The sequence below is a fragment of the Lathyrus oleraceus genome, chromosome 5 (assembly GCF_024323335.1).
Source record: "Lathyrus oleraceus cultivar Zhongwan6 chromosome 5, CAAS_Psat_ZW6_1.0, whole genome shotgun sequence".
NCBI lineage: Eukaryota > Viridiplantae > Streptophyta > Magnoliopsida > Fabales > Fabaceae > Lathyrus > Lathyrus oleraceus.
This window is the reverse complement of record NC_066583.1, coordinates 249,880,761-249,908,164: the sequence shown is the minus strand read 5'-3', so window position 1 is coordinate 249,908,164 and position 27,404 is coordinate 249,880,761. Positions and strand designations below refer to the sequence as shown.

The window sequence follows — 27,404 nt, the reverse complement described above, 5'->3', positions numbered from 1 at the left end:
AAATATGAATGTGAATACATGAGTGAACACTAGCTGAAGTGCTACTCGAAAGGAAACTTCATCTGAAAAACTGTTGTATTTCTTCAAGAGTTTTTCCCTTTGTCTCGGGGACCCAAATGGCAACAAATCCTGCTGTGAAAACACACACTGCAGTATATATTGTGAAGGTTCCTGATAAAAACATAGGAAGCTTCTGGTTAGAAACAATATATATTTATAGAAAATTAACATAGGCAATGCACACAAACCTCCCGAACTCCAATCCAAGAGCAAATTTGCTGTTAATGTAACCAACCAGGAAAAGAACCAATTGGCAAGTGTTGCAAAACTTCCAGCTAGGCCTTTGATGTTAATCGGAAGAATCTATTATGTAAAATATATTCAACACATCAACTATCACATTATATTACAACAAAGGTTTGTTCATATAGGGTTGTCATGCATATTATTATTGAAGAAAATTGTACCTCAGACATTATAATCCATGGCATTGCTCCTAATCCCAGAGAGAATGCAATAACCATGACCTGAAAAAAATTGAAAGTTTATAATAATGAAGTTAGGGAAACAAACAATAGAAACCATCATTTGTGTAATAAAGTTGTATTTACACACCACAACTCCAGCCACCGATACGAGGCTCAATGTCGCATATAAATCAGAATCTGGTGATATATATTCCTGAGAGCAAATTCAACATAAAATATATTATCCATATAAAAAACCAAAAATATAAAGAAGAATTTACTGATATATAATCCTGTGAATCTGTGTTACAAATTTCTGAACATTTATGCATGAATGCATGTGTAATATCTAGTTAATGTATTATGTATATATAAAAATAAACAAAATGTTCAAAAAATATAACAAACAAAAAAATTATTATTACCTTCAAGTAGAATGATATTGAAACAACCAAAAGACTCAAAGCCATTGCAGATGAAGAAACCTGCAATAGGAGATTTTGATTAATCTCTTATTACCCTCCAAACAAATAGTAATGTGAATGCAAAAATTATCGAAAAAGCTCAGACTCACAATAAGTAAAAGCCGGCGACCAGATTTGTCTGCTAACCACAAAGTTAAAATCGTAGCAAGAACCTAAATGACATGTAAATATTGTTCAGATTATGGTCTGATAAATTTGGAACGTTACAAATTTAGTTTCCTTTCGGTCGAACCTGAACAACACCAAAAATGAACAATAGCGAACGTCAGAAGAGAAACCAAGTAATATGAAGATTAGAAAAATACCTATGGTGTCAAAATCGAACAGCTAACAACGAATTAATAGAAGGAGGAAACGTCGTAGATCTAACAGAGGTGGAAGGAGAACGCCTTAGAAGTAGCAAAAATCGTAGCAGTGAGAACCCTAACGTGAAAAAGAACGAAAATAACAGAGAGTGAAATAACAAAACGCGCAGTATGTTATAATTTTAATGTTTACTAAAGGGGACCTTAGAGGGCGCTTGTGGAAAAAAAGCGCCCTCTAAAGGGGGCCTAAGAGGGCGCTTATGAAAGCGCTCTCTAAGGCTTTCCAAAAGCGCTTTATAAACTGGAAATGCACATGGACTTATAGAGCGCTTTTTTAAAAGCGCCCTCTAAGGGTAACCTTAGAGGGCGCTTTCTAAAAAGCGCCCTGTATTGTTGTCCCTCTATCTCCTCCTTATTTTTTCGCTTCACCTTAGAGGGCGCTTTATTACAAAAGCGCCCTCTAAAGTGCGCTGTCTATTCCAGTTGTTCGCTCCTTATTTTTTCGCTTCACTTTAGAGTGGGCTTTTGTAATAAAACGCCCTCTAAGATGCGCTGTCTATTCCAGTTTTTGGCGTAGTGCTGTCTCAGAATCAGAAATCCTCATGACCTTGGATCTCATGATTCTCTTATCAGTTATTAGATGATATTCCCTTGGATCTGATTGAAATCTGGCACAAAGACAAACGTTGAAGAGAATATCTGGCCGTGTAGCCGTCAGATAGAGAAGAGAGCCTATCATACCACGATAGAGCTTCTAACAAACCTTTTGACTTACTTATTCTTTTTCCAGAATCCAAGTAGGATGCATATGAGTCTTTGCTGGTTTGCTTTCTAACATTTCAAATTTCTTCAGAATGTCTTTTATGTATTTGCTTTGATATACAGATGTGGCATCTAAAGCTTGGTTGATTTGAATTCCCCAAAAGAATTTTAGTTCTTGCATCAAACTCATTTCAAATTCTTCCTGCATCAACTCAGAGAATTCTTGACAAACAGAAGGGTTAGCTGAACTAAAACTTATATCATTAACGTATATCTGACATATCATGAGATCATTTCTTATGTTTTTACAAGAGAGTGTAGAGTTAACTTTGCCTCAAATAAAATCATGTTCCAGAAGAAAGGTTCTTAGTGTTTCATACTAAGTTCTAGGAGCTTGTTTTAGACCATACATAGATTTTTTCAGTTTAAAAACGTGTTTTGGACATTTTGAGTTTTCAAAACTTGGAGGTTGGTGGACGTACACTTCTTCAGAGATATATCCATTCAGAAATGCACTCTTGACATCCATCTGATATAATTTTATGGAATGATTTACAATGAATGATACAAGTAAACGAATAGATTCTAACCTGGCGACTGGAGCAAATGTTTCGTTGTAGTCAATGCCTTCTTGTTGACTATAATCTTGTGCTACTAGTCATGCTTTGTTTATGACCACTTCTCCTTTTTCATTTAGTTTGTTTATGTGCACCCATTTTGTTCCAATAATATGGGTTCCTTTTGGCTTTGGTACTAGATCCCGGACGTCGTTCTTTGCAAATTGATCAAGTTCTTCTTCCATTGCCAGAATCCATTCATTTTCTTGAAGTGCCTCATCCCAGGATGTTGGTTCTATCAGAGACACTAATCCTAGAGGGGTTTCCTCAGATACTCTTAATGTAGACCTTGTCCTGATAGGTTCTTCCTTGTTTCCCAGAATCAATTCTTTAGAGATGTTTAGTCGATTTCTTGACCTTTTCTATATAGTTGAGATTTCAGTTGTTTCTGGGTTTTTCCTTTCAGCTTCCTCAGATTCTTTAGTCTTTTCATCAGAACCTGCAAGTGTTATCTCCAGATCTACAAGTTTTTCAACTAGCTTTAACTTTTCAGAGTCAAGCTTATCATCAAATCTGACATGTATTGATTCTTCCACAATTTTAGTTTCTGTATTGTATACTCTGTAGCCCTTAGAGCGCTCTGAGTATCCCAATATCATACCTTTTTATTCTTTTGAATCAAACTTGTTCAGATGTTCTTTAGTGTTAAGGATAAAACAAGAGCATCCAAAAGGATGAAATTAAGAAATGTTGGGTTTTCTTCCCTTACACAATTCATCAGGAGCCTTCTCTAGAATACGTCTTATAGAGATTGTATTCTGAATATAACACATTGTATTTACTGCTTCAGCCCAAAAGTGTTTAGCCACATTTGTTTCATTAATCATGGTTTTGGCCATTTCTTGGAGAGTCTTATTCTTCCTTTCTACAACCCTATTTTGTTGTGGAGTTCTAGGACAAGAGCAATCATGAGATATTCTATTTGAATCAAAAATTTCTTCAAAAATCTTATTTTCAAATTCGCCACCATGATCACTTCTGACTCTGATGATTTTAGAGTCAAATTCATTTTGCACTTTTGAACAGAAACTAGTGAATACATAGTGTGACTCATTCTTATGCCTTAGAAATTTTACCCATGTCCAGCGACTATAATCATCAACAATGACCATTCCAGAGGCTTAGAGGTAGAAACAACATTTTTCTTTTTGAAAGAAGTTTTAGAAAATTTTCCTTTCTGGCATGTCTCACAAAGAGAATCTGAAGAAAACTTCAGTTTAGGTAGACCTCTGACTAACTCGAGTTTATTTAGATGAGAAATCCTTCTCATACTAATGTGACCCAATCGTCTATGCCATACCCATTGCTCTTCATTTACATACATTAAGCATTTTACATTTTGATCTTTTAGATCTAAAAGATTACTTTTGTAAATATTGTTTTTCCTCTTGCCAGTGAAAAGAATTGTTCCATTGTTCTGATTGACTGCTTTGCATGTTTTTTTATTGAAGATTATATCATACCCGTTATCACTTAATTGACTTATGGATAACAAGTTATGCATTAATCCTTCTATGTAAAGAACATCAGAGATAGAGGGAAGAGATCCATTACAAATTGTTATGAAGTCTCTGATTCTTCCTTTCTGATTTTCTCTGAAACCTGCGAAGCCAACATCTTTAAGTTCCAGGCTTTTGAACATATGCTTTCTTCCCGTCATGTATCGCGAACATCCAGAGTCCAGGTACCATGATTGGTGGTTTAACTCTACTGCATAGGATATCTGCAACATAGATGATTTTATCCTTTGGTACCCAGAATCTTTTGGGTCCTCTGTGATTAGTTCTCCCAGAGTTTCTGGAAACTTTGGGTTTTCTGGCATTAGTAAAATTTAGTGTTTATGCATGGGTGTAGTGATAAGAAAAAGGAGATTTAGGTTTATCATCTGTAGAAGGTATTTGCTCGTCTTCATCAGAGTCATATCCTATTCCTCTTTTCTTATTCTGACTTACTCCATAAATCATACAAGTCACTCTGCTTCTTTCTAGCCTATTTTTCAGAAATTTTTGAAATGCTTTTTCATATTTGTATATAATTGTGTTAGAAGTTTGTGGGGCTTGAGATAAAGCTTCTTCAAGTTTTAAACATTGTTTAGTTGAAAATTCCTTTTCTCTTTCCAAAACCAAAATGTTGTCTTTTAATTTAGAAACTTCCATCTCAAGCTTATCACATTCTTCAACGGTTCCTTCAAGGACTTTCTTTAAAGCCTTGAATTTTTGTCGAATCTACTGATATGAGCTTAGAGATTCAGATAAGAAAAATTCAAGGTCAGAGCAAGAAAGATCAGAAAATACCTCTTCATGATTAGATTCTCTTTCTGATGAGCTTTCAGATGTGGTAGCCAGGAATGTGAATTTGCCTGTTCTTCTTCAGAGTCTGATTCTGAGCCATCAAATTCAGAGTTATCCCAGGTGGCCATGAGTCCCTTCTTAGTTTTAAAGGATTTTTTCTTGAATACTTCTTTTCTAGAGCTTTCTTTCTTGAGCTTCGGGCATTCGTTTCTATAGTGTCCTGGTTCTTTACATTCATAGCATGTTACCTCTTTGTTTGGTTTGCTTCTGGAAGTTGATTCTGAGTGATCTCCCTTATGTCTTGGTCTTCTGAAGTTGTTATTTCTTTTTCTCCAAAGTTGTTTGACTCTTCTGGTTAAGAGGGATAACTCTTCTTCATCATCAGAATCATCCTTTTCAAAGTCATCACTTTCTTCTTCTTCAGCTTGGAGAGCTTTGTTCCTTTCTTGTTTGCGTCTCTCGAATATAGACTTTAGAGCCACATATTTGCTTTTCTATTGGGGCTCGTCTTCCTCAAGTTCTATCTCATGACTCATGAGGGAGCTGATGAGTTTTTCCAGGCTTATGTTGTTAAGATCTTTTGATAGTTCTAAGGTAGTGACCTTAGGTCTCCACTTCTTTGGAAAACTTCTGACAATCTTTTTGAAATAATCTTTTGTTGTGTAGCCCTTGACCAGAACCTTGAGTTCTGCAATTAAAGTTTGAAATCTAGAAAACATTACCTCTACAACTTCATCTTCCTCCATCTTGAAGGCTTCATATTTTTGAATTAGAGCCAAAGTCTTTGTCTCTTTGACTTGAGAGTTGCCTTCGTGGGTCATCTTTAGGGAGTCAAGTATTTCTTTAGCAGTTTCCTTGTTGGTGATCTTTTCATATTCATTGTAGGATATGGCATTCAGCAGTATTGTTCTTGCTTTATGGTGATATTTGAAATCACGCTTCTGATCATCAGTCATTTTATTTCTGGCAATAGCAATACCAATATCAGATACCGGTGGTTCATAGCCAATTGTAACTATGTCCCATAGGTCAGTGTCATAACCTAGAAAGAAACTTTCGATTCTATCTTTCCAATAATAAAAGTTTTCTCCATCAAACACTGGAGGTTTGACACTGTAGTTGTCTCGTTCATTGGTGTTAGCCATAGTGTTTTTATCACGTTGGATCTCTCTACACTATTAAGTGTTTGATTATAAAATCAATAACATAGTCGAAGCTCTGATACCAATTGAAGGTGGAGAAAAACAAGAAATGGGGGTTTGAATTGTTTTCACAGGTAACAAAAACTTTTGCAAATAAAACACACCTGAAAGATAAAGCAATCAACACAGAAGTTAATCCTGGTTCCTTGAAATTCAAAGCTACTCCAGTCCACCCGTCCAAGGTGATTTCTCCTTCAACAAGGACTTAATCCAATAATCTAGAAAGATTACAACAAAAGTGTCTAAGAGAATAAAGATCTCTTAGCCCTCTCAAGTTTACAGACTTCACAAGTTACTTAAGAAAATATTCAACAATTATGTTGGAATTACAATGAAGTGTTTAGTGCTTCTAGGTAAGTTGTATTAACACAATAAGAATTGTAAGGTTTCATACTTAGAGCTACAACTCGTGTGAACAGATTTGAACAAGAATGAAAGAGAATATGGAATTTTGTTTGCAGTATTCTTGTGTGTATTTTTGCTTTCATCATTGGTATGATGACGATCCTGCATTTATATACTGATTTGAACATGAGACCGTTAGTTGAGGCATTAATGAATATCTTGGCAACGATGGACTTTAATTGTTCTTTCCATAGCAATTTTGGAGAGTGTTTTATTCTTTTCCAAATAAAGATTCATACCAAAAGGGAATACTTCTTAGCTAAGTCTTATGGTTGATCTTGAATCAGAGTGCGCGGAATTTAGATTTTCTTGTTCAGCATGTCTAATTCAGATAGTTACTGAGAGTAAATTTTCTTCAGAAGTTCTTGATATGTTTTTTTGTAGATCCTTTTTCAGAGTACAAAACATCAAAGTAGTTGTGTAAAACTCTTCAGATTTAGAGTGTCTGAGTCTTCTACCGTCAGACTCTGTGAGCTTCCTTTTCTTCAGAGTCAGAGTAACTACTTTGATTAATTCTAAGTTGTCTATTTTGGACTTGCATGATGTCAGATGTTCTCTATCTGATCCTTTTTCTGTTAGAGTCATGTATACTTAGATAAATTTGTTAGGGTACCAATTTGTTTCATCCTTTGTTATCACCAAAACTTTAGAGATGAGTTGTAGATACAAATATTGTTCTAAAATGTGCACGTACGTGTGTGTTTATATGTGTGTGTATAAAAGGCTCACAAGAGAATTCATGTAAGGCTTACTAAGAGGAGACAATGTGACATCTCTCCCTCACATGTTTTATTTTTGTCCATTTATTGAAACGAGCATCCATCATTGGGTTATGGCGTCCATTTCCCATATTACTCACATTTATGTGAAATATGGAGGTTACATGCCCCAGTTTATAATAGTATGAGAGATGGGGTCAAATGGAGGTAGCCACCTATCCCAAAGAAACATGGAAAATAACTGTTTTCTTCCCACACATCTAAGAATGAGGAGTGGGAAATCTATCCTCTTGGAATTTGAGACTTAGGCCCACGAGGTTCTTATAAATACCTCAATATTTATGTTGAAAGGTTCACTTAATCCTTTGCATAAAATACCACATAAAAAACTTCTTGCCATCCATGTGTGATCTTGATCTAACACCACAACAACCTTAAAAATCTCTGATAGCCCTGCACCCCAAGAGGTTGTCACGTATTGTACTTTTAGCAAGTCCAATTGATGCCTACTGTGGGACCCCAATAAAACTTTTAGCAACTACATTGAGCTAGATTGCTATCCTCGCGTTCAATTCCTCAATCCATCATAGTGAACAAGATGGTAGCATCTTTGACCAATAGTTAGTCTAACGACAAGGAGAGCGCCATGTTAGAGATATGAGTTATCATGGACGACTTGCACCGCCAGAATCAATCCTTGGAGGATAACATCCTCCAAATCCAACAACCCCAATAATACATTGAACCTCCAGATCCTAGACCTTCCAACCACTATCAAAGAAGATATGGGGATGCCAGAGAAAAAATAACAAAAGAATGGTAGAATCATACTTGTAAACCAAGATAAGAACTTGTATTTGGAAGAATTAATAGTTGGTTCACTTTACGCTTGTAGAGCTCCTACATGAAATGGATGATATCTTGGGAGATGAAAATACGGAAAAAGGTTAATAAAGAGAGGCTGAAATCCTTTTATAGGAATGAAAAGTCAAATCGTAGGGGTAATCCACAACCCCAATAGGAAATCCTACAATAAAAAATATTTCCCACGTTAGTGACACATATGAGGAATTAAGGCCGAATTGACTTCCTAATATTAAATCATCATCAATTACGTTTAATGTCACACATGTTTTTTCACCTCAGTTGACGTTTGGAATTTCCCTATACTGACATTCGAGGATTCACCTCATTGACACCTGGAGGTCTGTCCCATACTTGAAGGACTCGCGCCATGCTTAAGGGACTCCCCCCATGCTTGAAGGACTCACCCTGGGGATACATGAGGGACTCGATCAAATAAGAATAAAACGAACAAATTAACTTCCCCCTTTCCAAGCCCCCATGCTCTATTGGTATATTTGTTAAAGACCAACAAGAGGCAACATAGAATGTTCATTAAGAGGAGGCGACATGACATCTCTCCAAATTAACTTCTTTGTCGCCCATTTATTGGAATGAGCGACCATCATTTAGTTATATAGCCCATTTCTTGGATCGCTCACCTTTTTTGTGAAAATGTGGAAGTGATGTGTCCTAGTTTATAATGGTACGAGAGAAGGGGTCAAATGGAGGTAGTTATGTTTTCTAGAGAAATAGGGGAAATAACTACCTTTTTCTCACCCTCTTAAGAATGAGGAGTGTAAAATCTATCTTCTTAGGATCTGAGACACATGCCTACGAGGTTCATATAAATATCTAAATCTTGTTTTATCTATATATGATAATGATTTTAACTAATTTTAGAAGTCTTGAACTAGTTTGTCTTTTCTTTTAAACCAAAGTCTCCATATGTGTTTCAAATCTTTTTGGATTTCCTTATTATAAGCTCTTTAATGACATTTGTTGCAGACTTTGCTGATAAGAATCTAAATGATATATTTTTATTTAAATATTAAATAAAATATAATATAATACGTTGAAATTAAAATAAAACTTAGTAATAAATTAGTTAATACTTACAAATTTTTAGATAGCTCGATGACTCATTTTTCGTCACTTCTCTTTAGATGTTAGCTTTCCTTTTCAATTACACCCTCCTCCCTGTCTTTAGGGACACCTTCTGGCATACTCCCTCCGTCCAAAAATTAGTGATCCATTTGTAAAAGAAAAGTATTCAAAAATGACCGATCAATTTCAATTTACAACGCAAATTAATTCTTTTTTCAATTCTACTCTTTAATCATTACTACTTTCATCACTCACAATACTTAATAATAGGTACTATTGTAGAAACATCATTTTCTCTTTTTTATGATTACACTTTTCTGAAGCTGTGTAAAATAGTCCATTGAGTCACTCATGTGAGATGGAGGCAGGGCGGCCCTGTGGGGGTGCGAGGAGTGCTACCGCACAGAGCCTCCGACTTTTTAGGGCTCCGAATTTGATCGATAGGGTCAATATAAATATAAGAGAACGAATATATATCACTAATTCCATTTTAAGATATGATTGTAGTGTAGCCTAGCGGTGGCTTTATTATTTAGGTAGTAATACAACCTGGGTTCAATTCCTTGTTCTTACATTTTATGTATATTTTTACTTTTATAAAAAAAATGCTACCACATTGTTTTTAATTTAATTTAATATTGCAATTAATTTAATAAATATTTTCTTTTATTGATATATTGAAGTATATCCTATCCAATAATCTAAATAAATTACATTTAAATTTATTTAAAATTTAATATCGCAATTAACCTAATTAATTTTTTTTCTTTTATTAATACATTTTATAGATCTATGAAAATTTTTGAGATGTAATTTTGAAAATATTTATATTTTTGTATCATTGTGAATCACTACATTAATAAATTTGAAATAGTAGTTGTGAGACTTTGAAAATTTATAATTTTACATTGTTGATTGTTTATTAGATAAAACACTTCATTATTAATATTGTGGAAATTGTTTAAAGATTTTTTTTCTTTTATTAAATGGTGTGAACTTTTTTTTATAAGTCGAAGATGGTAAGACAAGAAAGACGCGAAATAACTAAACTTCGATAAATCAAATTTCTACATAGTATTTTTTATCATCTTTGTTTCTATATATTTAATTTTATTTAGAATTAAATAAAATGTATTCTTTTTAATTTGTTGTGTTTTCATCTATGAAATATCTAATTTTAAAATAGAACAGGGCCTCCAAATTGATTGGGACGGCCCTGGATGGAGGGAGTAGGTTATAAGCATTGTTTGGAGTTTCAAGTTGTTGGGCTTGGGACATATATCCATGCAGTGGATATAACATTGGCATTAAACATAATTATGGGTCACAAGAAATACCTCCTAGTAGTGAATATATTGGTGGTTGATAAATTTGGTGTTCGTATAGTAAATGGGTGACAAATAAGATGTATATCTTGTTGGGAATGGATACACGAGAGCATAAAGTACATGGATAGACACGAAAGTATGAGAAGTATATATGAGTGGAGTGATATGTGTGGGAGTATTGATCTTCATAAACAAAGGAGTCAGAGTTAAATAAGGCATACAGACAAATTGACTCAGAAGGGGAAGAGCCAATACACTAGTAATGATAATCGTGTGAATGCCTTATCCTTTTATTCAGATGTATTCCCCCAATTTTGTAGAAGAGAAAATAATAAATAACCACAAAATAAAAATTGAACAATTATAAGATGTTCATTACATCGAAAAATATATATATGAATCATATGGTTCATATTATTGGATGGAAATACATCTAAGGCGAACCTAATCTAAGAAAACTACCTACTCATCCTTAAGGGATTCATGACATTTGCAAAAGAAAATAAGAGATTATCCTTATGGATGATTAGGGATGATTCCACCACTTCAAATATACCCATTTTACCTCAGACGCGACGGGTTTTTTACCTCGGTTAGAGAAACGAGGTAACGAAGGACGACATGAAAACCTACCACCTTACTCCTCGGTTTTTGAATAACCAAGAGGATAGTTGAAAAGATAATTAGTTTTATCCCTAACAAACATCATTTTTTATCTTCAAAACTATGTAGCACACGCCATATACCTGTCGATTTTTGTTAATAACCGAGGGAAAAAAGTCGGTATTTACGTCAGTTTGTTAATAAATGAGGGGTATAATAGTTTTTTACATTTAGGTTTGTTTTAAATCTCATTTTAACTAACATGTATCATTTTTTACACATATCCTACAAATTATGTGACAAAAGAAGATCATTTGTATTTTATATAGAACATAACACATGATATCAAATTTACATTGTTTACAAAATCAAATGTACAATGCTTACAATACTTATAATGATATTTGAGATACACAAAACCTCTACCAAGAGAACCTATATATATTTGAACCTATACATATTTGCACCTATAATGATAAAATCTCTATATATTACTAGTGTATAGATATAAATAAAAAAAACTAGTGTTCATGAGATTCATGATAAGATAGGAAGGTATCGGCCCAACGTGATCGGATGTCATCTAGATCTTCTTGGGGGAATGATATTTTCTCACTAAATCCCTATAATTTGAACAAAATTTAAATTATGAAAAGCTAACAAGAACAACATTAACCTTACAAATATACACAAACTACACACACACATACACACACACACACACACACACACACACACACACACACACACACACACACACGTACACACACACACATACAGACACACACGCACACACAGAGGCATTACCAATTCATGGTTGAAAATATTAACTTTATCCATATATATATATATATATATATATATATATATATATATATATATATATATATATATATATATATATATATATATGGATAAAGTTAATACTTTCGACCATGAATTGGTAATGCCTTTAGAGACAATATTAAACATATGTCTCATAACATAGGATCCACATTCAAAGTTGTTGGATTATTTTCACGACTACAAATAGTTTTCATATAGTTCCTAATTAATACACACAAAGCATAAGTAATACATTAGTAAAAAGAAAAGAATGTTAAGAAGCACAAGTAATACTTACATGTGGTTCTATGAACTTTGACTTTTTACCAATTAAATTATATTTCACAAAATAGGATCCCTTCATAGCTTTACATGTTAGTAAAAATTAAAAATGAATAAAAACTATTCAAAATTAAAGGTAAAATTAGAGTATTACAAATAATACCATTTATTCGCTCAAAAACTTTTGCATATCTTCATCAAGTTTATAGTGTAACTAGATAACATAACTATAACATTTTGCTCAGACATAAAATAATTAGTTGCCAATGATTCCTACACAAACATTCAGAATAATTAATAATGTGTATAAAATTTATTTATAAATGAAAACACAAATTAAAACATATACTTACTTATGGATAAACGGTTCCATGTAACATTCTTTATTCTCACTAACTAACTTCTTTTGTATGTGCATCTTTATAGTGTTTGATGCATTACCTTGAAATTGAATGTTCAATGGATCTAAGAAACAATACTTTTTCATTTTCTTTTCAACACACTGAAGCTAGCAAAAATATACTCGAATGCATCGCATGTTTGAATGTACACCAAAGTTGCCATAGAACTTTATTTATTCCCGAAGGAAAGGGAAAGCATCGATAAAAGCCGAGGGAAGAGAAAATGGGTAAGAAAATCAGTTATACATGGGGAAGGTATTAGCACCCCTCACATCCGTTGTACTCAACGAGAACCGTTTTGATTGTTCTATGCTCAGATGGGTGTTATATCTTAAGATTACTCGCAAAAGAAGAAAATAAAAAAGTAGAATATATAGAGTGCTCATAGAGGATTAGGGCCCTCATGCCTACGTATCCTTATAGTGAAATAAGGAATTCAGAGCTCCGTAGTTCGTAGAACTAATGGTAGAAAGTGAAAGAAGAGTGATAACAAATATGGTTTGAACCAAATGATTATATGGTTTGAAGCCATGAAGGGATAAAGTCTGAACTAGAGAGGAAAACTAACATGAATCACTATGTGGGGAGCCCGAGGCATGTAACCACTAACTATATGGAAGGACCGAAAACAAATGGAATTAAGTGTTTGACATCAAGGAAAACATCTCTCAGTTCAAAGGCAGACACATGATGAAGCTCAAAGAAATAATTTATTTGACTCAAAGAGAGAGTATATCACATGAAGTGAATGAAGGTAGAAGATATTGAATGTATGTAGTGAAAATAGTGAATGATGGAAATGAATGGAAGGATAGAGAAATATAATCAAGGTAGAAAGAATTGAAAGATTGAGTAGATGTGACTGAAGGGTATGGTTTGGGACCAAAGATAAGGGTATTATTGGAATCCATAAAGGAAATGGTATTTGCAACCTAAGAGTAAAGGTGACATGAACCAATATGTGGGGAGCCTGAGGAATGTAACCACTATATATGGTTGGGCCAAAAATAAGGAATTGAGTGTTTGGCATCAAGGCAAACATCTCTTGGTACAAAGGGGACAATTATCCTAAAAGGGTATTGTCATACCCCAATTTTGTCCGGGCATTTTAAATTTTTTATAAATTTGATTTTATTTTCAGTTTGCATCATATGTATAACATAACATGAATTTCATCATGAATAATACCTAAAATATCGGTTAGAATGAATTCTCGAATATACAGACAGACTGGTTGAATCATTTGTCAAGTACATATAAAATCAGCGGGTAAAAATTTTTGAAATCAAACTTGCAGATGTCAGTATTATTAATCTACGGTTTGTGTAGTTTAATGTGATGTGAACATTTTATTTTTTCGACGACCTTTTCAGTCCCATTTTGATCAGTGTATGCATGTTTAACCGATCAAAATTTATTTCAGAATAAAAACAAACGCTGTATTTTTCCACGATGTTTATTTCGTGCTGATCAATTTTAGTACATCCGAATTAATTTTTTAGCAATTTTTTGCCCGACTTTTATTCATTTATTAGTCGTTTTATTTTTATGCTTTTGTCAATTTAATCGGGATAATAAAATAGAATTTTCCATGTCCTCATTTTATTTTCATAATATTTATTTAGAAAGTTGTGAATTTTATTTGAGTTAATTGATTTAATCTCATTTAAATCAATTAAATCATCTATAAGGGGCAACTTTGGCATTTTAAATTTAGGTGTGCTTCTTTGATTTAATCTGGATCACCGATTCAAATTTAATCAAAGGTTCACATGCATTATCCTCACTTTCCCTTATTAACTAATCATAAATTAGCATATTATTTATTTATTTAATAAATAAAATAAAAATCACCGAATTACCTATCTCTTTCCACTAAACAAGCTGACGACTACCACTTCTTGAAATTTTTTTCCTCTCTCCATTGGTAAGGAACAACTGGAGAAAAAGGATAAGGAGATGCTCCTTATAACGGATGGATGAGCTGGCATCAAGGTGGTTGGATGATTAAATTGCAAAATCTCCATTCATGGATACACACGCGTCCCCAACATAATACACTCTCTCCACTAGCGCATGCAAAAGAAAAGGCACGAATTTGGTTTGGGAGAGGGGGATAGAAACGACTTCCATTCATTTTTTCCAAAAAAAACCCTCAAAATAACCGTACCCTTTCTTCTTTCCTGGATCCGCTGTTTCACTTTCAGCGCGCTACCATAACCTTCTTCAACTCCCTTTGCCACGACCAACTCCGGTGAAACCCTGTCGCATTACGCGAAAAAATCGGCGGGAAAAAGACATAGAGCCGCCACCGTGCGTTATTTATCCCAAAGGCGGGAAAGGAAACGCTCGAAGTAAACCTGGAAAGGAATGGTCTCACGACCAGAGATTGATAGGATCGAGAGTCGGTTATGCGAAGGGAAGGTATTAGCACCCCTACGCATCCATCGTACTCGACGGGATCCACGCTCAGAAAGAATAGAAGAAAGGTTGCTAAATAACTGCTCAAAAACTACACAAAACTGGAATAAAACACAGAGGGAAGAAGACGAGAGAAGGGATATGGGGAACGTGCTCGCTAGGATATCGCATCCTATGCATACGCATCTTCTCTAACCAGAGTAAGAATCAGAGCACTCGTAGCTCGGCTAACGCACGCCAAACAAAACACAGACAGGAAACCGACTGCCAATCGCTGGACTTACGTCAGACTCCAACAAACAGACGCACACAGGAAACCGACTGCCAATCGCTGGACTTACATCAGACTCCAACAAACAACCACACACAGGAAACCGACTGCCAATCGCTGGACTTACGTCAGACTCCAAGCAAACAAACTCACACGGGAAACCGACTGCCAATCGCTGGACTTACATCAGACTCCAAACACACACAAAGGGGGTTGAAAAAGAAAAGGGCGCTCGGAGAGATCAGCTCATCTCCTGCCTACGTACCTCATCTGGTATGAGGATCAGGGCGACGTAGTTCCCCTGAATAGGGAAGAAACTTCTATCTTAACCAGAGACTAGGGAGATAACAACTAAAAGGGAGACTACGACTTGAGCCTAGAAGTTGTCATGCAAATGATCCCTATATTGAGGTCTCTAGTCCTAACTCGCACAGGAAGCAAGCTAGCCTAAACATTAATCAAGAAAACACAAGCACAAGAGAGCAAGCACACACACTATATGCAAACAAGTGGCTCATACAAGGCTAGGCTTTAGTCAAGGGGTCACATCAACCTCGACAAACAAGCCAACTGGAAGGGGTGTTTTGAGCTCTTAACCCTAACATTGAGAGTTAGGGTGAAGCAGATGAAATGGGAAATGAGGGTAAGACCTCATAGCTCTTATCCCTGGCCTGGGAGAGCTTGAAACAATGAAAGTGTGGGAGTCTAGAATGTGGGACTCTATTCCACATGACTGACACAACAAGATCTTGGGTGTTTATTCAAAGTGCATCAACATATGGTGTGAGCAAGATGAAAGACACAACTGAATAGAAGGGGATGGATTGCACATCCCTTTTATCTGCCAATGCCTCTTCACTTAGGAGGTCTTTACATGTACAAGGCACAAAGATAAACAAGCACAAACATTGCCTCTTAAGGAGGGCTTCAGACAAGTGCCTGCCAACATAACATGACAGGTCTTCCAGACTACATGGAGAATAGGAATTTACCTAGGTGGTATGCCAACCACAAGCAAAGCAAAGTAACTCAAACAATGAGTTAAAGCGGCTAAAGTACCTGTAAGAAAAGCTAAACCAGTCAATATTTACATTCAGACAGACTAAACAATCAACAACAGTCAGACAACCAATCATCAGACAACAATGGTGCAAGGCATAAGGTGCAAGCAAACTAAATTGATTCACCATCCAAAAGACCTAAAAAACAGCAAGGTTAGTCAACCAAAATAACTTGTATCTCAAGTGATGAGATCATATCAACCAATGTGGCTAATTGCTTGAAAACCTGAAATGCACATCTCAAAATGTGAGTCCAAACCCCTAAGGCAAAGCCTAGGGTCAAAAGTGAAGAAAAAATTCAAAACAGAAGCTAAAATTCAATATGAATCACATTTAAACAATCATGAACATGTCCTAAAAAGTGCCACATCAAAATCATCAAGCAAGGTCATCATTCAACCAAGAGAAGGCAATGCACACAACATGATCATCAATTGGACATACAAGATAAGAAAATGCACATTAAATCATCAATGGCTCAAACAATTCTGGAAATTTTCATGAGCATTCAACACATCAAACATAATTAGCATACCAAAAATTGTAAACAGAAGAGATCAAATGATATGGAAATGAAAATGATCAAACAGGACATCCAATTGTGTGACATGCATTGTCACACCATGTTAACATGTACATAAAACAGGGATGGAACATGGGAAAAATATCAAACCAAGCCTAAAATTCCAATCAACATGTTAAGAATCATCATGTAAAATTTCATGGCCATTGGATCAATATCAAGCATTTCACAATGGAAAGAACAAGGCAATGTCACAAAAGTATACATGTTTACATAGTCTAACACAATTCAAAATCCAGCCAGGCACAATTCCAGAAATTAACATCATAAAATTCTAGACATTTCAAGGATCAAGTAGCAAAAAATCTGGAATTATTTGGATCATTCTACAATTAGTTATGATTTTTTGAAGATCATGAAAAAAATGAAATAAAAATTGAAAAAGAACATGAAATAATGAAAAGAATTGAATAAAATGGAAAATGCTCCCAGCCGGAATCGAAGCGAGGGGAACTTTGCTGGCCAAAACTACGTTGTTTCATTCAAAGCCCTAGTCAAAAACTAGCGACGGACCAGAGACGGCCACTAGCGGACGCTAGCGGCGGAAACCACCGTCTTCTACATGAAGACGGTGGTGAACAGTACACGATTTTTTTTCCAGAATTAGCGAAATTATATATGGTTGGACTCGTCTTGACGTTAGATCATGAATCCACTAATATTTTTCTCCAATTCATCATATATTTCAAGAATCGATTAAGAACACTTATGAACACCAAACTTTAATCTCTCATAACTCTCTCAATATTTGTCCGTTTTTCATGAACTTTATATCAGTAGAATCAGCAAGCAACGAACTACAAGGTTATATGCATATAAACATGAATTAAGAGATGCGAAAATGTGACCTCTTGAAGCTCCAACAATGGCAGTGGTAGATTCAAGTGTCCAGCAGCATCCAAACCTCTTCTATCAACCTTGTTAACACCTCTGAAGCATAAATCAACCCTTGGAATGGCTTGGATCTAGCTAGATCTTCAAAACTCCATGTTCATGTTCATGATTGGAATTGCTTGATTCTTCACCGATTTCTGCAAATCAAGGCTTGATCTGTACCAAATGATGATCAAGAATCCAGAATATGCAATAAAAATCAAGTGTTCTTTGAAGAATTTTTGAATTTGGAAGAAGAGAAATTTTGGAGGGAAATTTTGGATCTAGATGTAGAATTGTGTATTATGAAAATTCTGTAATGATTAGCTATTTATATGACATGTTAATCCATTTCCTAATCACACTTAACTTGGCTAATGAAATTTTAATTCAAAAATGAGGTGTTATGCAAAATTTGGTTTTTTCACCCCATGCATGCAACATGCACGTGAACAGTAACAATGGCCATGCAATTTCACTTAAAATCCTCCTATGAACATGTTGGAATGGTTAAAAAGTCCATATGATGCACCAATTTTGAATTCATGATTTTCCCTCCAAAAAACACATGAATAAGCAAATGATTATATGCTGATTTTTCATGCAAAGTGATAAATGTTTTGGAAAGTTCATGTCATGAGAAGAATTATGCAAAAAGGAGCACTCAATTTGGAATCTTGGTTCAAAAGATATGGCATTTGGAAGTTTCAATCACACTTGGCAATGATTTGATCATAACTCCTTAACCGTTCATCATAAATTCATGATCTTGGACTTTTTGGAAATGGGAGAGAAAGATCTTCAACTTTCATGTTGGACAAAAATTCATTTGAAGCTTCTTAGATGTTGGAAAGTCAAGTTGAAGTTGGTCCAAAAACTTGCCATTTTTGGAAACTTGAAATTATAGGTCACTTTCCATTTTTGGAAACTTTTGATCTGGCTTCAAATCCTTCAAGGTAGATGTTTGACATGATGAATAAACCTCTTTTGGACATGAATGAGGTGTCTCAAACCCTTTCTCCACCTCCTAGCCCTCAGTTGACTTGCAGTTGACTTTTATGGGCCCCAGATGACCTGAAACTGCCCTGTGGACTTTGAGCCTTCAATACTTGGTCAAATTGCTTCAAAATGAACCTTGGCTCATATAAGCTCTCTAGAATCACCATAGGGCTTTTATCTCAAGGAAAAACCTTGCTCTTTTGCACTGAGGAATTCTCCTGATGCCAGTCTTGACTGATAAGATGCAATGTACTATGCAATGTTAATGTAATGTTAATGCAATGTCAATGATCTAAGAATGAAAAGAATGGATGAATGGGGGGTGCAAATTTGAGGTGCTACAAACCCCTCCCATCTCCATCAAATCCACCACGATTCACGACACCCACCTTACTCAAGATCTCCTTCGACCTTCCAATTTTCGGATCCATAAACTGTGAACCACTACAAACCTTCGAACACTCTTCGTTGTTTCCAAACCGGTGAACCATAAATCTCCTTTCTCTGTTGTGTTTCTTGTTCCACTGACGACTCGAAACTATCTCCGATTTTGATTCGTTGCTCATCCCTCTCTATTTACGGCTATCACTACAATAATACTCATAGCCATGCTCGCCACAAGACTCGGTCCGATTTGCAATCACAAACTTCTCAGCACATCACTATAACCATAAAATTATTCATTATCGTGTCGGCAATATTGATGGCGATGTTTCGATCATGTACATAGTTTGTTGCTCCGCTATTATTGTGATTTCACTGCAGGGATTCTATTGAAACGGTTTCAGCACATTGGAATTGGCCATGCATTTTTTGGAATGTCTTGGATACTCTGATTCGAAGAACCACCGCATACCTATTCAAATTTGCACACCAACGTTGTTCTTCCGGATGAAACTCCATCCAACAAACAACGACATACACACAAAAGAGTAGGCTAAACCCACTAGAGACTACTCCCCAGCAGAGTCGCCACTTAATTTCTGTAGCGGTAAATTCATGATCATCAAGCTATGGATAAGCAAGACATCAAATAACAAGGGTCGCCACCGCGCTTTTATTGTTTCCAAGGGAAAAGGGAAAAGTACGAACAAAACCCAAAAATAAGAAGTTTTCAAATCAAAACTAATAAAATCCCAGAGATTACAGGTAAGGGGGTTGGTTACACAGAGGGAAAGTGTTAGCACCCAAAGTGTCCTAGATACTCCTAGGGAGTCCTTTCTTGTGTGCATATGTATTTTTGTACAAATGATGTTTGCAAGCAAATAGAATGGGGGGATGAGAAAAGAATTCATTAATTATATTTTTGTGTTTGACAAAACCTTCGGACTTGTGCCTACGTACCAACATAAAATGAGGGATCAAAACCTCATAGTTCGTGATACAAATTTCAAAGTGGATGCATTGCTTTTAACAAAAATTAGGTTTGAAAGGCGCAAAGGCCTACAAATGGTTTGAATGAGTTAGTTCTTTTTGGCTTTTTAAAATCTTAAGTCAAGTATAGTTAAGTTCATTTACATGTTGATTTAAGAAAAGAAGTTTAAAAAATGAAATGGCATAAGGTCAAAGTTTCTAGTTTGCAAAATGGTCTAAGTTTAGAAAAACAAGTACAAACAAAGAAGTTTTAAAAAGGAGGGAGAGATTTTGAAATTAAAGAGATGGGGAGGAGATGAAGAGACTAATCCTAAGCATAAATTTAAAAGTTAAGAGTTGAAAAGATCTGACGAATGGGTTGTAATCAAATAGACAAGAATGTCATATAGAAACCCAAATTCCCTTGGACATTAGAATCAAGCAACAAACATTTCATACAATATTAACTTGAAGAGCAAGGCATCAAATAAAGATAGCCACATCCAAACTTAGGAACTCCATGATCTTCTTCAAATTTTCCCATGTAGTAGATGAATTCCATAATGCCATAATTCACAGGTTCAAAATAACAACTTCATAATTATCATGTTGTAGAGGAACTCAAATGGATCTTCAATGATGTATCAGATAAAGTTTCAAATTGCAAGCACTTGGTTACATTAAAGTTGGTATTGGCCAAGTCCTTTGCATAGGGAGTGTTGCCTAAATTCTAAGTCCAATTGCCTCAGATCAAACCAACAGTCCACACAAGATATTTTTTTATGGTTTTTGTTTTTATTATGTACATTAATGGTCAAAGACCACACAAACAAACACAATATACACAAGAAAAATATATCACAAAATATGGTCCAAATGGACAAAGTGAAAATGACATTAACATAAACAATTAGAATGGTATGAATAATGGCAAATGAATAAGGCTTAAAAATAAAGTGCATTAAAGTAAATGACTTGGAATTAAATGTTAGTTGTTAATGAGTTAGAAGTTAGTATTGCTTTTGCTTTTTATTTTAAGTCATTTTTTGGAGAACACTCAACCCACTTATCACAAGCATGGATCCTTGAACCAAGACATCTTCTAAAGGAAGGAAAAAAGGCCAAGTTTCCAAACAATACCATGAAAGAGGGGAGCTTACTAACTAGAATGCTATGCCTTTTGTGTCAAAAATTTAGCGCTATGTTAAGCAATCGTAATTGGACTTATGTAGAAGTCACAACTATTTGAGATCGGGCAATAGAATTTTGGTGTTAGTGCATGTTAGAGACATAGTATAATGGATTATGCTCATGAAACATACCACACACAAAAATAATATTCAAAAGAGGTGGCCTAATCTCATCCATACTTATGTTGATTTTGCAATCAACTAGCCTTAGGATTATAGAGGTATCATAGGATCATGACATGAATGCATAAAGAAGGGGAATGAGATGAAGATGGAGGGGAATGAATCAAAACTCAAATTGGACAAAGGAGGACTTTTACCAAATTAAGATCATTCATTCATTTCGGGAGATGGAATTTACATTCCATCAATCCCCTAAATCCAATGATTGTAACCTAACAAAGTCAAATCAACCTTGACCAGGGCCCAACAACACAAGTCAAACTTATACAAACAATCAAAATGGCTCAACACAATTATTTGGCATTTATTCAATTTAAAAATACTAAAAATAATGCATTAAATTAAATATGGTTTGTCAAATTCCTAAACCTCATCAAAATAACAAAAAAATGGCCATGAGATTTATCATAGGTCAAACAAGGTCAAAGGACCCTGGAGAAATTTTTTTAGAATTTTTGGAAACTTAAAAGTATTTTTAAACAATTAAAAATATTCACAAAATCAATTAAATCATGAAAAATATTAATAATGATCAAAAAAATAATTTTAATTCAGAATATGAAAGAGGATTTTATTTAAAAAAAATTGGTAAAACTCTCATATTTTTTGAATCAATATTAAAATTAATATGAATTAATGAAAATCAAAGGAATAAAATGAAAATTAGAAAATATAAAAAAATGTGGACCACTTGATCTCCCTCATTAAAATTGAGGTGGCAGATCAAGTGGTCACAAGCGCTGTCCACCATAGTCACTAGTCAACGCGTAACACAAGTGGTACTTATAGGCAACGCACGAGATTAAAAAAATTTGAATTGATCATGTGGCTTAGAACCTGTCCAACATATCACCGGTGTTGAACCTCTGGTCACCTTCTCAGGCAAACCTCGCCGGACTGGTTAAGTCATCACCATCACATAAATGAAAAAGGAGTACATGATCTGAAAGAAAAAATAGCATAGAGCACGAATCTAACCTCAATTTCAACTAACTCCAAATATATAGAAAGATATGAGGAGTTGAAATTTGAGGTGTGTCAACTGAGTTGCTTCGATTTGACCTTAAAGCAACTCAATCTTCTTGCCTACATTGGTAGAACTTCAGACAACCAAAGATCCAAGAGAATTGGTGAGAACTGAGTGAGAATCAAAAAGAAGATTTTTTTTTGGAAAATACCTTCAATGTTGTGCAGAACTTGCTCTTCCTTGCTTCAATTCTTGTTTGATCTTTCTCCAATGACTTGCAGAAGTGGATTAGGAATGGAAAGAAGCTTTGGATCCTGGAGTTTTTTAATCTCCAAACAGTGAGATTCAAACTCAATTTTCAAGTGAAAATTATATGGCTTTCCTTTGAATTATGAGGGTTTGAAGAGAGGGGGGAAAGTTGGTGCGCAAGGGTCCTTTCAAATGAGCTCAGAGGGACCATATTTATAGAAATTGGGAGTGTTATTTGCACACTTGAATTTTCTTCCAAATTTGGCAATGTCATGCACAAGCTTGCATGGGCCTGTACATGCCCATGAAGCAATCCAATTAGGTCCAAATGCATCTGAAATGAGGTTGGAATGAAGCTTGAATGGAAAGGCAATGTTATGTGATCAATTGAACTTTGATTTCCACCAATGATACAGGCCTGTTAAAACCATGCGCAGACCTAGCAAACTTGGTCCAAAATGAATGAATTGGGACTCTTTGGAAAGCTTAGATCTAGAGGAACAACTCTTATGTTGAACACTTTTCCATTTGGAACTTGGATCAAGGTGAATTTTGAGGTGGAAGTTTGGAAATTTCAACATGTTGAAATTTTTTCTAAGTGTCAAGTCATATACCTCAATGTTCCACCTTACTAAACTTTTTATGTGAGCTCCAAATGAGAAACATGTCTTCATCAAAGTTGTATCTCTTTCAAAGAAATTCAAAAATCTCACCAATTTGACATCATTTGTATTTAGAATGAGAGAGTTATGCATTTTTGAAGTTGAGGAAAATCACTTGTTCAATGGTATTGGTCCAAAATGACCTATAATGTATCCTTATATCACATGCTCATAAACGTTGATTTAGCTTTCAATCTAAACATAAACGTTGAAGTAAACATCTTGAATTTGATTATTCAACTTGGAAATCTTTCATATCATAAAAATTGAGCAAGTTATGATATTGGGAAGTTGACTTTCAAATTAGGGTTTAGACAAAATAACCTATAATGTTTCAACATAGAAAATGACTTTCCAAGAAGATTTAGCTTTATATCTCAACATGAAAGTTGTTTGGAATGTCATTTAGAGTAACTTTTCTCTTGGAATAATTTTCATATGGTGAAAATTGTAGGAGATAGGGTCTAGGGAGACCCAGTGTTGATAAGATGAATTCATCTGGCTAACCACCATCAACCAACTTGCTAACTTGCAATTCTCTTGAATTTTTAGGTTCATGGTAGATCATATATGCATAATATGATTAATTTTTAAGTTTCCCTTAAGAAATTTGATCATTTGGTGAAGAAGCTTGATGAAGAAGTTACTCAAAATACCCAAACAAACTAGGGTTTCCAAGGCAAACCAACTCCAAACTCTTGAAGAATGCTTGATCAAAATAACATGTAGAGATCACTGGGACTCATATATGATGCTTAGAGACATTGTGGATCATTCCTTGGTTGTGCTCTTAGCCATGAGGGTCTCAAACCCTAGATGTGAACTTGATAGATCAATGGTAATCATGCCCTACCTACAACAAAGTTAGGAAAATGAAAATACATATTTTTGGTATTTTGGTTAGTAAAATGATAAATATACAAGTATGATACAATCACATAGTGCTTGGTGATCTCTCCCAAAATAAACCCAATGAAAGAGGGGTAAGGAGGATGCCAAGGTATGATCCCAATGCTAGTGCATATGATGAGATTGCATGAGGGATCTTAGGATCAAAATTTAGGGTCTTACAACTTCCCCTATTTAAGGACATTCTAATTGAGGAGGTGAAGGTTAAACTCTTTGTATCGACTCAGTAGAATGGGCTTAAATAACAACATATAGAAACAAATTTTGGTCCCTAAGAGACCTCAGGATGCGTATGATATGAATGTAAAAGCAAATTCTCTGTGGGGAAATGTTGCCACAAAGGAAAAGAAATCAGAGAGGTCGAAGGTCCGCATGAGCATAATGCATTCCGTAAGGAAAACTCACTGGGGAGACAGAGACACTGAGGGGGTAAAAGAGGTTATGCGTAGGACAGACTATGACTTAAAAACTGCCGGGGGACTAGAGAAATTCCATAAAAATGGAAAGACTCAGCCAGGGAAACAAAAACATTTGCATGGGAAACGAGTAAGTCAGGATAAAACTGTCATGCTTGAATCATGCAGGAAAAGAGATTTCACTAAATACGCACCCAACTCAACTGGGGAAGAAATAAACTTCAACACAAGAGGAGCAGAAATCTATTATCGACTACTCATTATTGGGTAAGAAGATAATAAAGATCTGTCTGAGAGGACACTCGTCATCGGTTAGGATAAACATATCAAGGATGACTCGCTGGGAACCACCAGGAGGGAATATTCATTACTGGTTACTGGGTAAGAATAGTCTTGTTATGGAGAAACTGCAGAAATAGGATTTACAACTACCAGTTACTGGGCAGAAGACTAAAAATGAGAATATTCGTCACTAGTTAAAGTGAACATATCAAGGATAGACTCGAAGGAAAGAAAAACCGTCATCGGTTAGGATGAACATATCAAGGATAAACTTGCCTGGGGGTGTCAAGGAGGATACCTGTCATCGGTTAAGATGAACATATCAAGGGTAAACCACCTGAATAAAAGGTAGGAATTACATCTATCGAATGCTGGATAGAAAACCATCAAAGAGAAAATCTGGCATCAGTTAGGATGAACATATCAAGGATAGACTCTGTGAGGAGAGAAATAGGAATTACATCTATCAGTTACTGGTTAGAATACCGAAGGAGAGAGTATTTGTCACTGGTTAAAGTGAACGTATCAAGGATAAACTCTACAAGGGGAATGAAAAGCAGGATTTACAACTACCGGATACTGGGTAGAAGACCGCAAAGAGAAGGAAACCCATCATCGGTTTGGATGAACATATCAAGGATTAACTCTCTAGGGAACCAAAATAGGGGTTACAACTACCTTTTTACTGGGTAGAACACCAAATATGAGAATATCTGTCACCGGTTAGGATGAACATATCAAGGATAAACTCAAACAGGGGAAGAAAATATCAGTCATCGGTTAGGATGAACATATCAAGGATATACTTCCTAAGGAATAAAAAAAATGAATCTACTAGGGACTCCGTTGCAGAGAAAACATGGGTACTTTTTCCGAGTATTGGGCAAGAAGTAGCAAACTGTAAACTAAGAAGAATATTACCAGTTACTGGGTAATAAACTCTTAAGGGACCCAAAGCATCTATCTAGGTAAGATCTAGAAAAACGGTCAATCAAGACACAACCCAATGAGGATATAACTCAAGGGGAGTGATTCCATCCAGATAATCATTTGGGGAGGATACTGAAATAATAATCATCCACGAGGAAGTAACTCAGTGGGGAGAGTAGAAAGGTTAAAGTCTTTCTGCTTAAGGGGTTGACTCTCTATAATTGAGGGAGGACAGATATCAAACTCATATGGGGATAAAGTATCGCCATAACGGAGAATAAGAATCTCATTAGTGAATCAACAAAAATGATGATGAAATATATGAGTATATATGTACATGTATATGTACATGTGATGATCATGCTGACAAAACTATCGCAAAGGATACAAAGGTGTCACAAATTTGAATCATCGATATAATTCTCGGTCAATCCACAAAAGAGGGAGACGACTTGCTGGAGAAAAGAGAGATCATCATCCCAAAGGCTCAAACCTAGCCGGGGAAAGAAGAGATCTGTTGAGAAAAACCATTATCGAGTCTGTAGGGAATTTTAGGTCCACACCATATCAAATGGGAGACAACCATGCAGAGGATAAACACAAATAGCTACTCAGAAACCAGGAGGAAACTCTGACTGGGAGTGAATCTGATGGCGATTGGTGAGGAAACCAAGGTTCTACCGTAACCATGCAAACTGCTGAGGAAACCGGTTTTCAGCTGGGGAATAAACACAAATTATGCTGAGGAATAAACATTCCGCAGGGGACTGAATCAACCAACTCTGCTGGCTACCCTATTGGGGAATAGCAGACAACGATTGTTGAATGCTAGAAATACTATTGAGGATGAAAGAGAGATTACGCCTACTGCTCGGGAAGGATCAATACTGCTCCACACTTAGGGCTTACTGCTTTCGAACCACTGATGATATTTCTTTTAAATGAAATCAATTGCTTTTAAGATTCATGCTTTTATATGTTTAAGGAAAATAATTTTGATTAAAAATTTTAATTTCAAAAATGATCATAATAAAATTTAAAACTATTTGCTGAAGTAAACAAGAGTAGAAACAATTGGATAAAAGTTCAACTTTATTTAATAGAATGGTAGTCTGTAAATGACAAGACTCCATAGATTTTTTACAAAGTTGAAAATGGTAATTTACATGGAAAAGGGTTACATTGAATACAATGACCACTGATCCTTCCACCAACTCTTGATGTCCACTGTGTTTTTGGCCGCTATTGGGGATGATCAATCATTGTCGACTGTTATGCTCAACAAAGTCTTCAAGCTTTGAAGATCAGCAGGATGCAGTTACTTGCCATAATCCCAAATTTTTGCATAAATTTCCCCAAGGTGGGGTGTTCAATTTATCGGGATAATCTTTCTGTTTTATGTCTCTAACTTTT

The 27,404-nt window shown here is 35.3% G+C and overlaps 1 protein-coding gene across 1 annotated transcript in view; it reads right to left on the bottom strand.

Annotated features, from left to right (window-relative positions):
* Nucleotides 1-381: 381 nt before the first annotated feature.
* LOC127080025 (sugar transporter ERD6-like 6) overlaps nt 382-27,404 on the bottom strand; it is a 69,061-nt gene continuing 42,038 nt past the window's right edge. Inside the window, exons 4-8 of the mRNA XM_051020363.1 lie at nt 1,042-1,104; nt 893-952; nt 616-681; nt 468-527; nt 382-393 (exon numbers count right to left, since the gene is read on the bottom strand). Coding sequence (XP_050876320.1) covers nt 382-393; nt 468-527; nt 616-681; nt 893-952; nt 1,042-1,104 — 261 coding nt within the window. The remainder of the gene's footprint in view (nt 394-467; nt 528-615; nt 682-892; nt 953-1,041; nt 1,105-27,404) is intronic.